Source organism: Danio aesculapii, chromosome 10, assembly GCF_903798145.1.
Source record: "Danio aesculapii chromosome 10, fDanAes4.1, whole genome shotgun sequence".
NCBI classification, from domain to species: domain Eukaryota; kingdom Metazoa; phylum Chordata; class Actinopteri; order Cypriniformes; family Danionidae; genus Danio; species Danio aesculapii.
Window position 1 is genome coordinate 39,526,918 of NC_079444.1, and position 13,903 is coordinate 39,540,820.

General features: G+C 36.6%; 1 protein-coding gene across 1 annotated transcript in view; it reads left to right on the forward strand.

Annotated features, from left to right (window-relative positions):
- The window catches only part of kirrel3a (kirre like nephrin family adhesion molecule 3a), a 366,127-nt gene that overhangs the window by 305,112 nt on the left and 47,112 nt on the right, over positions 1-13,903 (forward strand). Inside the window, exons 8-9 of the mRNA XM_056467134.1 lie at positions 3,156-3,283; positions 6,120-6,246. Of these exons, the coding sequence (XP_056323109.1) occupies positions 3,156-3,283; positions 6,120-6,246 (255 nt within the window). The remainder of the gene's footprint in view (positions 1-3,155; positions 3,284-6,119; positions 6,247-13,903) is intronic.

Sequence of the window (13,903 nt, forward strand, 5' to 3'; positions counted from 1 at the left end):
AATTTCCTTTAACAACTCCTTAACTGTCGCCCTACACTTTTTGAACATAGACACAAATACGACATGTTTATCTTGAACAAATGTCAATTCTCAATGCCTTGGTGCATAGATTTAAGCTTGGTCTCATTTTAAAGAAAACAGATGTCACATAGCATCTAGAAAAGTCCATAAAGTAAATAAAACTAAAGTTACGCGCCTTTGTTTATGAAAATAATAAAACAATAAATATGTTTTTTCATATATTACATAAATTCTGTATTTAAAAAGCAAGAAGCTAAACATCTGAACATATTATATTACAAATATGAAGTTGATATCTCCAAAAATGAGTGCTCGGTAAGATTTTGTTTGTCTGCAGTACCAGACTTGACCACAAGTAGACATCAAGTTTCTATAGGTGGCCGTGCAAGGGCGTCCCCTATATTTCAAGAGTTCCCACTTAGATATGCTTGGCGCTTAAAGCAGGTTTGGCATGCTGTCCCGGGAGAGAACCCTGAGCTCGGAGATATTTCAGCCCAGGGCTCCCGCCCAGTCGATAAGCATATCAGGAGATCCAAGATCAGGTAGGTCTCGAGAGCTCCCCTTTTTAGAAATAGTAGGAAAAGAAGGAGAAGGGGTGGAAGGGGGGATTCTTCCAAACGAAGGTAAAACATTAGGGAGAAAATGATCCATTTATAGTAAACTAGGATCGCTCTGATTGGATTATTACTGATTACAGATGAGTGGCCAGACGTGCTCAATCATATCACGTGCTCCTCTCGAAATTGGTTTATGAAACTTCACTTTGAGAAATATGAATCATATTTTTAAATACCTTTGATAGTATTTGTAAAGTAGACATACAATTCCAAAGTAGCATGGTAGATTTAGTGGTGTTTGATTTATTTAGACTCTAAAAAACATCTTTATAATAGTGGATGTTTACTTGTGGATTGCAAAGTATTGCTTTAAGACTTTGAATATCCTTGCTGCAGATGATTTAATAACTTGTTGCTTGGAAATATCTATTAAAAATCTGTCATCAGTTATGGAAACTAGACATTTTTAGAAAAGAAATCTACAATTCTAGAAAAAAAAATCCAGATTGCTTTGATTAGACTATATTATACTAGTGGTGGGACGATGACAGTAATATTATGCCACCCCATGCTTGCTCAAACCAAAGACTGTAAAACATATGGACGTAGTATCAGTGACGTCACCCATAGGTTTCTGAACACTGCAAAAGAAGCTACAAGTAGGCGCAGCCAACTGTCGCCATTTTGTTCGTGCGTCATCGCACCCACGGTGGGATACCAAACAAGGGCAAAGAGGCGGAGAGTGAGCGAAGCTACAGACACCTGCTGGCACTTTGCTTAGACCTGGCAGACAGACTTTACTTTGGGAGAAACGCTTGATACTTTATTACCTGCAACTCGTTTGTGTTCTGACCACATGTGCTTAGCTGTACACTATATCAATGAAGTGTTTAGACTTTCAAAAACACTGTAGTAATATATTGAGCCACTAAACATTGTTCTTGTGACGTTTTTCTACAGGAGGAATATGCAATTTACTTCCAAACACTTCAGATATAGTGTGTGTTAGTAAATGCAAGACTATTGATGAACTCCAGCATAACACTGTATAATAACGCTTCAGATCACTGTTCTAGAGCTACAGCTAATCAATCTGTCACATTCTGGTGCGCTTTACGGGTCTAAAGAAAAATATTAATGATAAATGATCTTAAATAAAACAAATACATTTATAGAGATGGTATACAAGTATATAACTTTACTCACATGGGAAACGGAGGCCACGTGAGCGGTTTGTGAGCACAATTAAATGCACACAGCATCCCATATCATCTGATAATTGTAAGAAATAAGTCCAAAAGGCAACTGACTGTGTAAAGCCACATAAAACAAAACAAAAATACGATGAATATGCCGAGGTCAGTGGCTAATCTGCCCGATTCAGCTGAGGTGAAGTGACAGCGACCAGCGAGACCTAGCTGTCACTCAAGTGGCCACGCCCTTAATTATGCAAACTTAATATAACCAAGGAAATGGATGAGTTATAAAAAAAATTCACCCCCCTCACAGTTGTCATGGAGGGTAATAATAGCTATATGAACCAAAATCGTTCTTTGCACCAGGCTGTAAACACCTTTTTTTTCTGCTGTAAAGTTGGCCATTCTAACAGTGGGCTCAATTGCAATTTGCTCTATTATGGAGCCAGGACTAGCGGAATTTTGATGAATTGCAGTTGCAGGTTGCCGCTTGGCTCAAACATAAAGTTTGATTTAGCCACTTGATTATATACTAAGTCAGTAGTTGTTAGAAATCAACAGGTCTCTAATGCTGTGCCTATGCTCCATCCATTACCCTGAGCATATGAGCAATCCTAGTCGTAGGCTGCGGAAACATCAGCCTAAACAATCTACTAGAAAGCTACTAAAAGCTTCACAGAGACCCTTGCCTGGTCTTAAGTTGATGTGAAGACCGTTTTCCCTGGAGTGGAGCATCTGGCAAAGATCTTATCAAAGTCAAAACCCAAATGAACTGATATAGGGGAGATTGTAAAACATTACAGTGAAATTAGGACCATTTTACCAATCATACAGAGACATTTAAAATGACACCAAACATTAATAGAGAGCCACAAGATACACCATATTAAAAACGTAGACATTCTGTGTGGAATGTCCAGGGCAAAGAGGGGGGCTCAGGGTGCATGATCGAGACAACTTTATTGCTGTGATTACTTTTGTTTTTACAGTGCATACTCTTCTCTGATTGGTTAGACCCAGTCTTTTGTGATTGGTCTACTGCTAAATACGTGCGTTGCAAACCAAACATCTTTTACCAGATCTTTCAACTCATCCTCAGCACTTTAAACACAGCGAGGGTCAAAGTAGAAGCTGTTAATTTGCAGCCGCTGAAGTCTAGCATTATTTGTGCAGACATATTTAGGTTTGTGCAGTTGATATAATTGGACTTACTGACGGAATTCTTCTTTTGCAGTTCAGAATCTCTTTCAGGAGAGAGATATTTACATTCACAGACAGCTACATTATAAAACTACTGTGTGAACTGGGCTGCTTTTTCATTTGCTTCCATTTCTAGGATGTAAGCAATGTGATTGAATGTGTGTATGTTTTGATGTTGTAGTCGGCCCGCGTCTGGCTGCTGAGCCCCAGAGTCTGCAGGTGGACCGTGGATCTGATGCTGTGTTCAGCTGCGCTTGGATTGGAAATCCTTCACTCACCATCGTCTGGATGAAGAGGGGCCATGGAGTCGTATGTACTTTCATCTATCTATCTATCTATCTATCTATCTATCTATCTATCTATCTATCTATCTATCTATCTATCTATCTATCTATCTATCTATCTATCTATCTATCTATCTATCTATCTATCTATCTATCTATCTATCTATCTATCTATCTATCTATCTATCTATCTATCTATCTATCTATCTATCTATCTATCTATCTATCTATCTATCTATCTATCTATCTATCTATCTATCTATCTATCTATCTATCTATCTATCTATCTATCTATCTATCTATCTATCTATCTATCTATCTATCTATCTATCTATCTATCTATCTATCTATCTATCTATCTATCTATCTATCTATCTATCTATCTATCTATCTATCTATCTATCTATCTATCTATCTATCTATCTATCTATCTATCTATCTATCTATCTATCTATCTATCTATCTATCTATCTATCTATCTATCTATCCATCCATCAGTCTGTCTGACTGTCTAACTGTCTGTCTGTCTGTCTGTCTGTCTGTCTGTCTGTCTATCTATCTATCTATCTCCGTCTGTCCATCCGTCCATCCGTCCATCCGTCTATCTATCTATCTATCTATCTATCTATCTATCTATCTATCTATCTATCTATCTATCTATCTATCTATCTATCTATCTATCTGTCTGTCTGTCTGTCTGTCTGTCTGTCTGTCTGTCTGTCTGTCTGTCTGTCTGTCTGTCTGTCTGTCTGTCATTCTATATCTATCTATCTATCTATCTATCTATCTATCTATCTATCTATCTATCTATCTATCTATCTATCTGTCTGTCTGTCTGTCTGTCTGTCTGTCTGTCTGTCTGTCTGTCTGTCTGTCTGTCTGTCTGTCTGTCTGTCTGTCTGTCATTCTATATCTATCTATCTATCTATCTATCTATCTATCTATCTATCTATCTATCTATCTATCTATCTATCTATCTGTCTATCTGTCTGTCTGTCTGTCTGTCTGTCTGTCTGTCTGTCTGTCTGTCTGTCTGTCTGTCTGTCTGTCTATGTTTATTCCATGTTCTATGTCTATCTTTTTGTCTATCTGTCTATTTCTTTTATCCTTCTATCTATCATTTATGCAGTAAATTTCTCAGTTTATAAATTTTTTTCCGATATCACTATTTTGGTTTAATCTTTATTTTTCACATAGCATTTTTAATGCTTAAAGACCCGTGCACACAATACGATTGAGTTTACCGGCCATGTTAAATGCTTCGTGACTAAACAAAAAGTACTAATGTGAGTGTGCACACCAGTACGTGAAATGTCAGATATAAAATTGTCATTTTAAAAAAATGTTCTCAGATTTTTTTTCAAATGCACCACTTTACAGTTTTTCTCAGTGGCTTTGGTGCATTTCTCACAACACTATTTACGTTTGCACAACAGTTAATGCATTTCTCAAAACAGTAAGTCATTTGTGCACATCATAATAGCAGTTTCTCATTCCTTCCACCAAATTGCGAATGCTTTTGGACATGCATCAATTGATTTCATACAACTCTCTGCTGTTTTATAACATTATCATTTGCTTATGTCATGTCAGTCAAAATCAACTAAACTTGTGAATGCTGAATAGTCATTCCATATAAATCTAATAGTCCTCATTTCATTACTTGAGTCGATACATACAAAAATGTTGAAGTAGTTGTCAAAATCTTCACAAGTTTTGTTGATTTTGACTGACATGACATAAGCAAATGATAATGTTATAAAACAGCAGAGAGTTGAAATCATGAAATCATTTGATGCATGTCCAAAAGCATTCGCAATTTGTTGGAAGGAATGAGAAACTGCTATTATGATGTGCACAAATGACTTACTGTTTTGAGAAATGCATTAACTGTTGTGCAAACGTAAACAGTGTTGTATGAAATGCACCAAAGCCACTGAGAAAAACTGTAATAGGATTCTTTAGCTTCATTTTTTCACAATCACAACCATTTATAACAATTTTTGAGCATTATTTACGACAAACATTTGAGCAGGTGTTTGTGTTGTGGATGAGGTTAAACAGAAGTGGAAAAGCTTATTTGATAAATGAGGAAAAAGAACGAGGGTGACTTTTTTCTGTTCAGCAAGCGAGTGTCAGAAGCATAGAGTTGTACAGCACCACCTTGTATTTCTGTTTTTCATCAAGTGCCATCTAACATCAGGGAGTGATTTTGCAGGTAAACCACTTGGGTATGAATACCAAAAAGAAACGTCTTGAACATGTTAGCGATAAGTGCGAACAAAACATTTTTGGTGTGCATGAGTCTTTATATTGAACTTCAGTACATTTATTTGCAAAATGTTCTTTTATTTTATGTTTCGGCTTTGTTTCAATACAAATAAATAGCAAATTTTCTACTAATCAATTAGTTTTCTTTTTAGTTATGTTAATAAACGTTTCATAAATGAAATTAAGATTCAGTTCTACCTCAAATTTAAGAATCTTAAAGTCAATCTTGACTTTGACTTTAATAAATTCTCCATCTGGACGTGATACATTATCTGACAGAACTGCTTTTGATGATGATAACAGCTGTGACAGTTGAGTTTCAAGGGCTGATGGACCCTCAGTAGAGCACACTGTGTTTGTTTGGGTCGTCATCTGTTAGGATCTTACATCTGATGCCAAGAAGAAGTCTAAACCCGAGAACCAAGCTGTATTTTGTGACTACGCTGACGGTTAATTATAGATGCAGTTCTGCTTCATATATTCACTTCGAAAAAAGGACAAGGATGAGGGAACTTTTTAACGATGTCTACAAAGTTTGCTCAGACTGAGGTGTGTTTTTTTCTCTTTCCTGAACATCTGTTACCTCGCAGGTGCTAAGCAATGAGAACACCTTGACACTGAAGGCGGTGAGACAGGAGGATGCTGGGAAATACGTCTGTCGGGCTGTGGTGCCACGGGTGGGAGTCGGAGAGAAGGAGGTCATGCTTACTGTCAACGGTAAACACTATAATGCTTTGTTTATATGCACCCTTCAATGAATTCTCATTTGCTCTGGGGTTTTGATTGCTTTGACTCACAAGAGGCTCTCGAAAGAAGGATCCGGCCACATTTCACTCAGCTAAAGGGGATGTTTTCTACACTGTTTAGCTTTGCAATAACCCAGACGTGCTCTATGACCCTCAGAGAAATGGGCGGCGTAATCAGGAGAGATGATCTCTCATCATTTCTTCTCACTCGTCAATAGATGACAGACTCGGGGCACATGAGGCCGTGTGATTTGCTTTAAGGACTCTAGCAGGTTTCTGAATCAATACGGGAATATTGATTAACCCCCGCACTTCAAAAAGTGTCTCTGCCTGAAATGTAATCCAAATAATAATTTCGCATTGGGCATTCTGGGCAGCTCAAATACTATACCAGCAAAGACCATATACATATATGTGTTTCAGTTGTCTTGCTGTAGGCATCGTTTTATTGGTTATTCTCTTTCTAGAGTAGAAAAAAACACACGTTACGGAGCTTTGTATGCTTTATCCATTTGTTTTGATGGAAACTTTTAAGTCCTCAGGGCTTTGCAATAACACCGGCCTGCTCCTGTGAGGCAATAAGCCTGTTCAACGCTCTATGAATTCTTAATCTTTGCTGTTTTTCCTCTCGTGGTGTTACAGGGTTGATATCTGGGTCGGGTCGATGCGAGTCCTCATGTCTAATCCAGTCTTAAAGGAACAGTTTAATCAAAAATGACATTTCTCGCCTTCATTTACACACCCTTGTGTCACTCCAAACCTTTATAATGTTGTGTTTTTGCGTTTTGGAGGAAGTTAAGCTCCTTGAAAGTGGTCTGTTTGACTTCTTTTGAAGCCATTGTGTAAGGAGAGGACTGAAAGTTAAGTGTAAAATGTCGTTGAGTAACGAGATTATGCCATAGTGAATGTTTATAATTCACATACAATAGTGGAAGTGAAGCAGTCAGTCAAGTTTACATTATTTTGTAAATTGATTTCGGCTTTATTGAAAATATATTAAACAAACTTAATTAATGTAAACATTTTGGAAAAGGCCATGTTTTACTATAGCTTTTAGAGCTAGGGCACCACCATCTTGGAAAATCGTGTGGTCTGTAGCTCTAAAAACGTGCCCTTTTTTTTAAATGGTTACATTAATTGAGTTTTTTTAATATCTTTTCATTAAAGTGTAAAACAATATACAAAATAATGTAACACTTCCACTTTAAGATTATAAAAACATAATAATTTTACATGGTAGCGTCAGTTCTTTTCTCTCGATGTCTGAAAAAACTAGTTGAACCCTTTTACATGCACGATCACACCGGTGTGATTAAAACGTTCAGAGCGCATTTAACTACTATAATTGTTAGTTTTTCAAACAAATAACATTTATTTTAGGTTTCAGACATTCAAATACACATAACTTTTAGCAAAATATACCATTTAAGGATGGTAAAATACACGCGGGTGTCTGTGGAGATGACAATAATGATTAGTTTTCAATATGTAAGAGGACGATGTGCTTTATTCACTTAAGATACACCTCTCCCAGTTAAACAGCTACTTTCATGCATTTCAGAGGAAAATTATAAATCAACATTAATCAAAATATATGTCTCCTTTACCAAACAAACAGATTCAGATCAGCTCATTAGCAGAGACTGAAAGACATGTAATGGGTGTAACAGGCAAAGGAGACATCCAAAACATGCAGTGCTGGCAATATTGCTAAAATCGTCTATTTTATATTTCTTACGAAAAAAAAACTTAGCATGAAAAATACTTTTGTGCACCACAGTCAAGTATAAGGTCACTCTTGAGGTCCTTATCATGATGCTGAACTCAAAAAGTATACTTCAAATTTAACATTTAAATCCAAATGCTGGATGCTGTTTATAAAACCACCCACAATGTAAATGAAGTTTCAAGAACCCAAAAAGTGAAGGGGTCTGTATTCTGTATTCATTATCAGGAGTAGTTCAATATTTAATACTATTCAGCTATAGATGACCTTTTATTCTGAATGTGAGCATGAAAATAATGTGGAAAATACCAAGTTTTGGACACAAGTTCATTTTTGAGATGGAGGTTATGGTTACTTTAAGTTAATCAGCTTACAAGGGAGATTAACTGTACATTTTATTTTTGGGGGTCCACATGAATGTTATGTAATTTTTTGCTCCATTTTAAAAAATATTAAACCAAAGCAAAGCAATCTGGCCTCAAAACATGCTCTAGTAAAAGCTCTAGTAGACTTTACCTTCTTGTTAGAGCAATCGACTCCCACCTCTCTTCTCTGACACTCAAAAGGTGCTCTAGCGACAGTCGATAGAAGTTATGGTCTTTAGCCGTCTTGGTAGAACAACCGACTACCATTCAAAGAATCGCTGGTTCAATCCCAGCTTAGACTGGGTTGGGTGCAGTAGGATTGGTGGGTTACATGTGAGGGCTCATCTTGGATGGGAGTGAGGTTTAGGGGTGTGAGTGTAATGGAGGCCAGCTAGCGAAGTGCTAGGCTGGTAAACCTCACTCCTATGATCTCAAAAGGCGCTCTAGCGACAGTCAATAGACGCTATGGTCTTTAACCTCCTTGGTAGAGCAACCAACTACCATGCAAAGAATCGCTGGTTCAATCCCGCTCAGACAGGGTTGGGTGCAGTAGGATTGGTGGGTTACACGTGGGAGCTCGTCCTTAATTAGAGTGAGGTTTAGGGGGGTGAGTGGAATGGAGGCCAGCTAGCAAAGTGCTGTGCTGGTAAACCTCACTCCTCTGACCTCTAAAGGTGCTCTAGCGACAGTCGATAGAAGTCTTTAGCCTTCTTGGTAGAACAATCGACTACCTTGCAAAGACTAGCCGGTTTGATCCCAGCTCAGACTGGGTTGGGTGCAGTTGGGTGCAACTGTTCATTTCAATGCAAAAAAATTTGAAAATCCTTTAACTTTATGCAAATGAACAGCGACTTTCTTGAGCACCAGTAGAGCTCGTGTGATTCTTTCTCAGCTCCTGCAGAGACCGGTTGTATTCTCGATGCTGCATACCTGCACAGACCTGCGTTTGCAGCAGATCGCCACCCAGAGCGACAGGCAGCTACAAGTCACTGCTGCTGTGAATGAAGCATTAATGAATGACAGACTTATAATTTTTGAGTGAACTGTCTCTTTAAGAAGTGTGCAGCTGTATGCTAATAAACAGAAGAGACACATTAGTGGCTAAATACCAGAAATTAGATGGATTAGGCTGATGATGAACGGGAAAAACGATTACTGATATTATAATAGATCATTAATGAATAACCACATTAGAGTCCATTAGGCTGCAAGAGCGTCTCTTTGACAAACACAAGATGATTTTGTGTCTTTGATAACAAGACCTCTTAAAGATGTTCATGAATGAAGTGCATTATGGAAACGGATCGATGTTTCGGCTGGCTCTGCTTGTGGCTCTCATCTGAACGAGAAAAAAGGTGCTTTTAAACTTGTTCTTCGATTTTTGAACCTTCATCTCTAAAAAAACCTTTCAAAGATCCGAAAATAAACTTCATTCTAAGAGATCATGGTTTTAGATTGTGGTTTGGGTTTTTGTAGCAAAGATAAAAATGATAGTGTGCTGCTTTCTGTGCACATATCACACACATCTCCTTAACTTACAGCACTGAAGTAGAAGCAGAAAGTGAAGAGATGAATGGTAGTGGATGATAATGTTTGTAGTAGCACACAACAAGAGGTCGTGCTTAGTTTATAGCAGTTATCAGATGTTTTGACTTTAAATATTTCCACTATTTCTGTGATTAAAGGTATTTTTATTGATATAGTTCATTTATTAGTTATATATTTACATTTACATTTACATTTAGTCATTTAGCAGACGCTTTTATCCAAAGCGACTTACAAATGAGGACAAGGAAGCAATTTACACAACTATAAGAGCAGCAGTGAACAAGTGCTATAGACAAGTTTCAGGTGTGTAAAGTCTAAGAAGCTAAGCATTTGTAAATTTATTTATTTTTTTTTGAGAAAGAGAGAGAGAGAGTACAGTTAGTGGTATAGCCAGAGAGGCAGTTAAGATTAGGAAGGAAAGTGGAGACTAAATAGTTGAGTTTTTAGTCGTTTCTTGAAGACAGCAAGTGACTCTGCTGTTCTGATGTAGTTAGGGAGTTCATTCCACCAACTGGGCAGATTGAATGTGAGAGTTCGGGAAAGTGATTTCTTCCCTCTTCGGGATGGAACAACGAGGCGACGTTCATTCACAGAACGCAAGTTTCTGGAGGGCACATATATCTGCAGAAGTGAGAGCAGATACGAAGGAGCAAAGCCAGAGGTCGCTTTGTAAGCAAACATCAGAGCTTTGAATTTGATGCGAGCAGCAACTGGCAGCCAGAGCAAACGGGTGAGTAGCGGAGTGACATGTGCTCTTTTGGGTTAATCAAAGACCACTCGTGCTGCAGCGTTCTGAAGCAGCTGAAGAGGTTTGATAGAGTTAGCTGGAAGCCCCGCTAGTAGAGAGTTGCAATAGTCCAGTTTGGAGAGGACAAGAGCTTGAACAATGAGTTGAGCTGTATGTTCAGATAGGAAGGGTCGGACCTTTCTGATGTTATAGAGTGCGAATCTCCAAGATCGAGCAGTTCTAGAAATGTGGTCAGAGAAGTTTAGTTGGTCATCAATCGTTACTCCAAGGCTTTTTACCACTTTGGATGCAGTAATGGTTGCTCCATCCATCTGGATTGAAAAGTTATGATGTAGAGTCGGGTTGGCAGAAACTTCAAGCATTTCCGTTTTCGCGAGGTTAAGCTGGAGATGATGATCTTTCATCCAGTGTGAAATGTCTGACAGGCAGGCTGAAATGCGAGCTGGAACCGAGGGATCATCAGGGTGAAAAGAGAGGTATATATATATATCAGGTTTGTCAAGTGGATATGTGACCCTGGAACCTTATGTTGAACTGATATATAATGAGCAATACCTAAAAATATATTGTAGTCATAATTATGGATTTTTCTTTTATACCAAAAATCATTAGAATATTAGGTGAAGATCATCAACCAACCAACATTTTATTTATGTAGCGCCTTACTACAACCGAAGTTGACAAAGTTAAAGATCATGTACCGTGAAGACATTTTGCAAATGTCCACCTGTAAATTTATCCAAACTTTATTTTTAATTAGTCATGTGCATTGCTAAGAACTTAATTTGCACAGCTTTCGAAGTAATTTTCAAAGTTTCAAAGGTAATTTCTCAATATTTTGATTTTTCAGATTCCAGATTTTCTAAAAGATGTATCTCAACCAAATATTGTCCTATTCTAACAAACCATAAGAAAAGATTATTGATTCAGCAGCTTTCATGTGTTTCCTTATGATCCTTTTTAATGGTCTTAGGGTTAGGACAGTGTCATATTAATATTGTGGTTATATAATTGAATGTAATACACAAAAATGCATGGATTAATTGTAGCAATGGCTAAAATGACCATTTTGCTCATCTGACATTGGCAGGTGACCTGAGAACATTTTACCAGCCTTTTTTTATTAACTATGAATAGGTGCATTATTTCACTGAATTATTATACTGAAAACAATGCTGCTTGCTCATGATAAATGTCAGATTACATGTATATTTGTTCCAAACCAAATTCCACTCTCAGCCATTATTTTTTATTTTATTTAATTTTATTATTTTTTCAATTATTTTATTTATTTTATTTATTGGAGAAACATCAAATATAATTTGTAGTATACATATTACAAATGTTAAATATTAGAGCTTTGATTTTGTTATTAAAAAATAGTAAAAATCTTTTAAAAAACTTTGAAAACATTGCAGCTTGCTCATGCTAATTATCAGATGAGATACTTATATATGTATATATGAGTTTTTTGTGTGTGTGTCTTAACAACACGCGACATAAGATTCCAGCGACAAATGATTTTTCTATCTGTACTAAACGTGACGTGACATTACAGAAAACATTTAAATACCAGCCACTGCATTCCCAATGAAATGGTAAAGGCTTTTAATCTAATGAATACATATTTAAGCTCTTTAACATTATCAATAGGCTACTGAGTGACTGATATCAGGTAGTGTACATATCCAGCCTGATCTCACAAGGTAACGTAACTATTTCACGTTTTGTCAGTTTAGTGGCTAATAGACCCTTTTCACGATGACGTCACTTCACGTCCCCCTCTCGGCAACGCAGTGTATTTTTAGTTTCGGTTTACCTTTAAATGAATGGAAGACTTCTCTGGTAAATTTACAGATAAAAATATTAACATTGCACGATCTGATTTAAGACTGTTATTGGTATTAGGCATGTGTCCTAATGTTTCTCTTTCATTACTGAACTGCTTTCTGAGTTTGAAAAGGATTCTTTAAGTTATTAAGAATAGGAATAAGCTATTGTTTATCAAGGAAAGCATATGTTTGCAACCTTTTCACTTATTAATTAAGATTTTTTCCTCAAGAATGGATTTATTTACATTAATGCTGCTCTGAATACAAATTTATATTACTTGTTTTATGTAAATGTTCCAGCATGAGTATACTTCTTTACTAAATCTTATTATAGTACCTGGAAAGTATGTCTATAAATGCAACCAGTTTTATAATTTATTATTTTCTGATCTATTAATGTTTTGTTCAGTTTGTCCTTTTGAATGAATAAATTATGTCCTACCGCCACCTTTTTGGTGGATTAATTTGATATTAGTACTACCTTTTAATTAATAATGACACAAATAAATTCATAATCTAATATTACTGAATTATAATGCAGTCTTCTTGGTGTTATTTTTGCAATTGTAATTTTTTATAATGATTTTGTTTGATTATTAAGAGTCACATACAACATTGTTATTCTATTTCATTTAATATGAATAATAAATAGACATATGTTTTATGTTCATGAATAAAATACCTATACAGGAAAAAAAAATGGTGGAGAACTGAGCAGTAGAATGTGAATAATATGAATGTGTTTGTGAATCAGCTGTCCACTGTATACAACCACAGAAAAACACCCACAGTTTTATTTATTACTTATTCTTCAGGACACAAAAAACAATAATAAAAATTATTCTGACATAAAAAATGTGTAGCATCCGTGTAAACATGTGTAATCTTTATTTGACAAATACTGACAAGTCCATACTAACTTCATCTGCAGTAAAGACAGCAGCACAAAGCAATAGGCTCTGTTTAAAATCCCATTTTCTTGGTTCAAGCAGAAATCTGGATGATCCGTAAGTTTTTTTTAGATGTCAGATGTCTCACCTTGAATGCAGACAACAGAAAGCAGCCGTAGTCACAGTCTAACCGTATCTGTAGTAAATATACAGCTGACTGGGTGAGTTCTCTTTGGGGATTTCTGTGTAGGCGGAAGTGATGATACACTGCGTGGAGTGAAACCGGAAACCACGTGACGTCATGTGCAGGGTCTATTAGTGTGAGTTCAGTTGATTTTTAAAAGGAGGCGTGGCACTAAACCCCGCCCCTAAACCCAACTGTAATTGAGGGATGAGAAAATTGTACTAAATTGTACGAATGAGATCATGCGAATTGATAAGAATTAGCCACTATATCAGTTATGAATTGCAGTGAGATATCATTGATATATTCTTGACTATCAATTACAGTTAAATAAA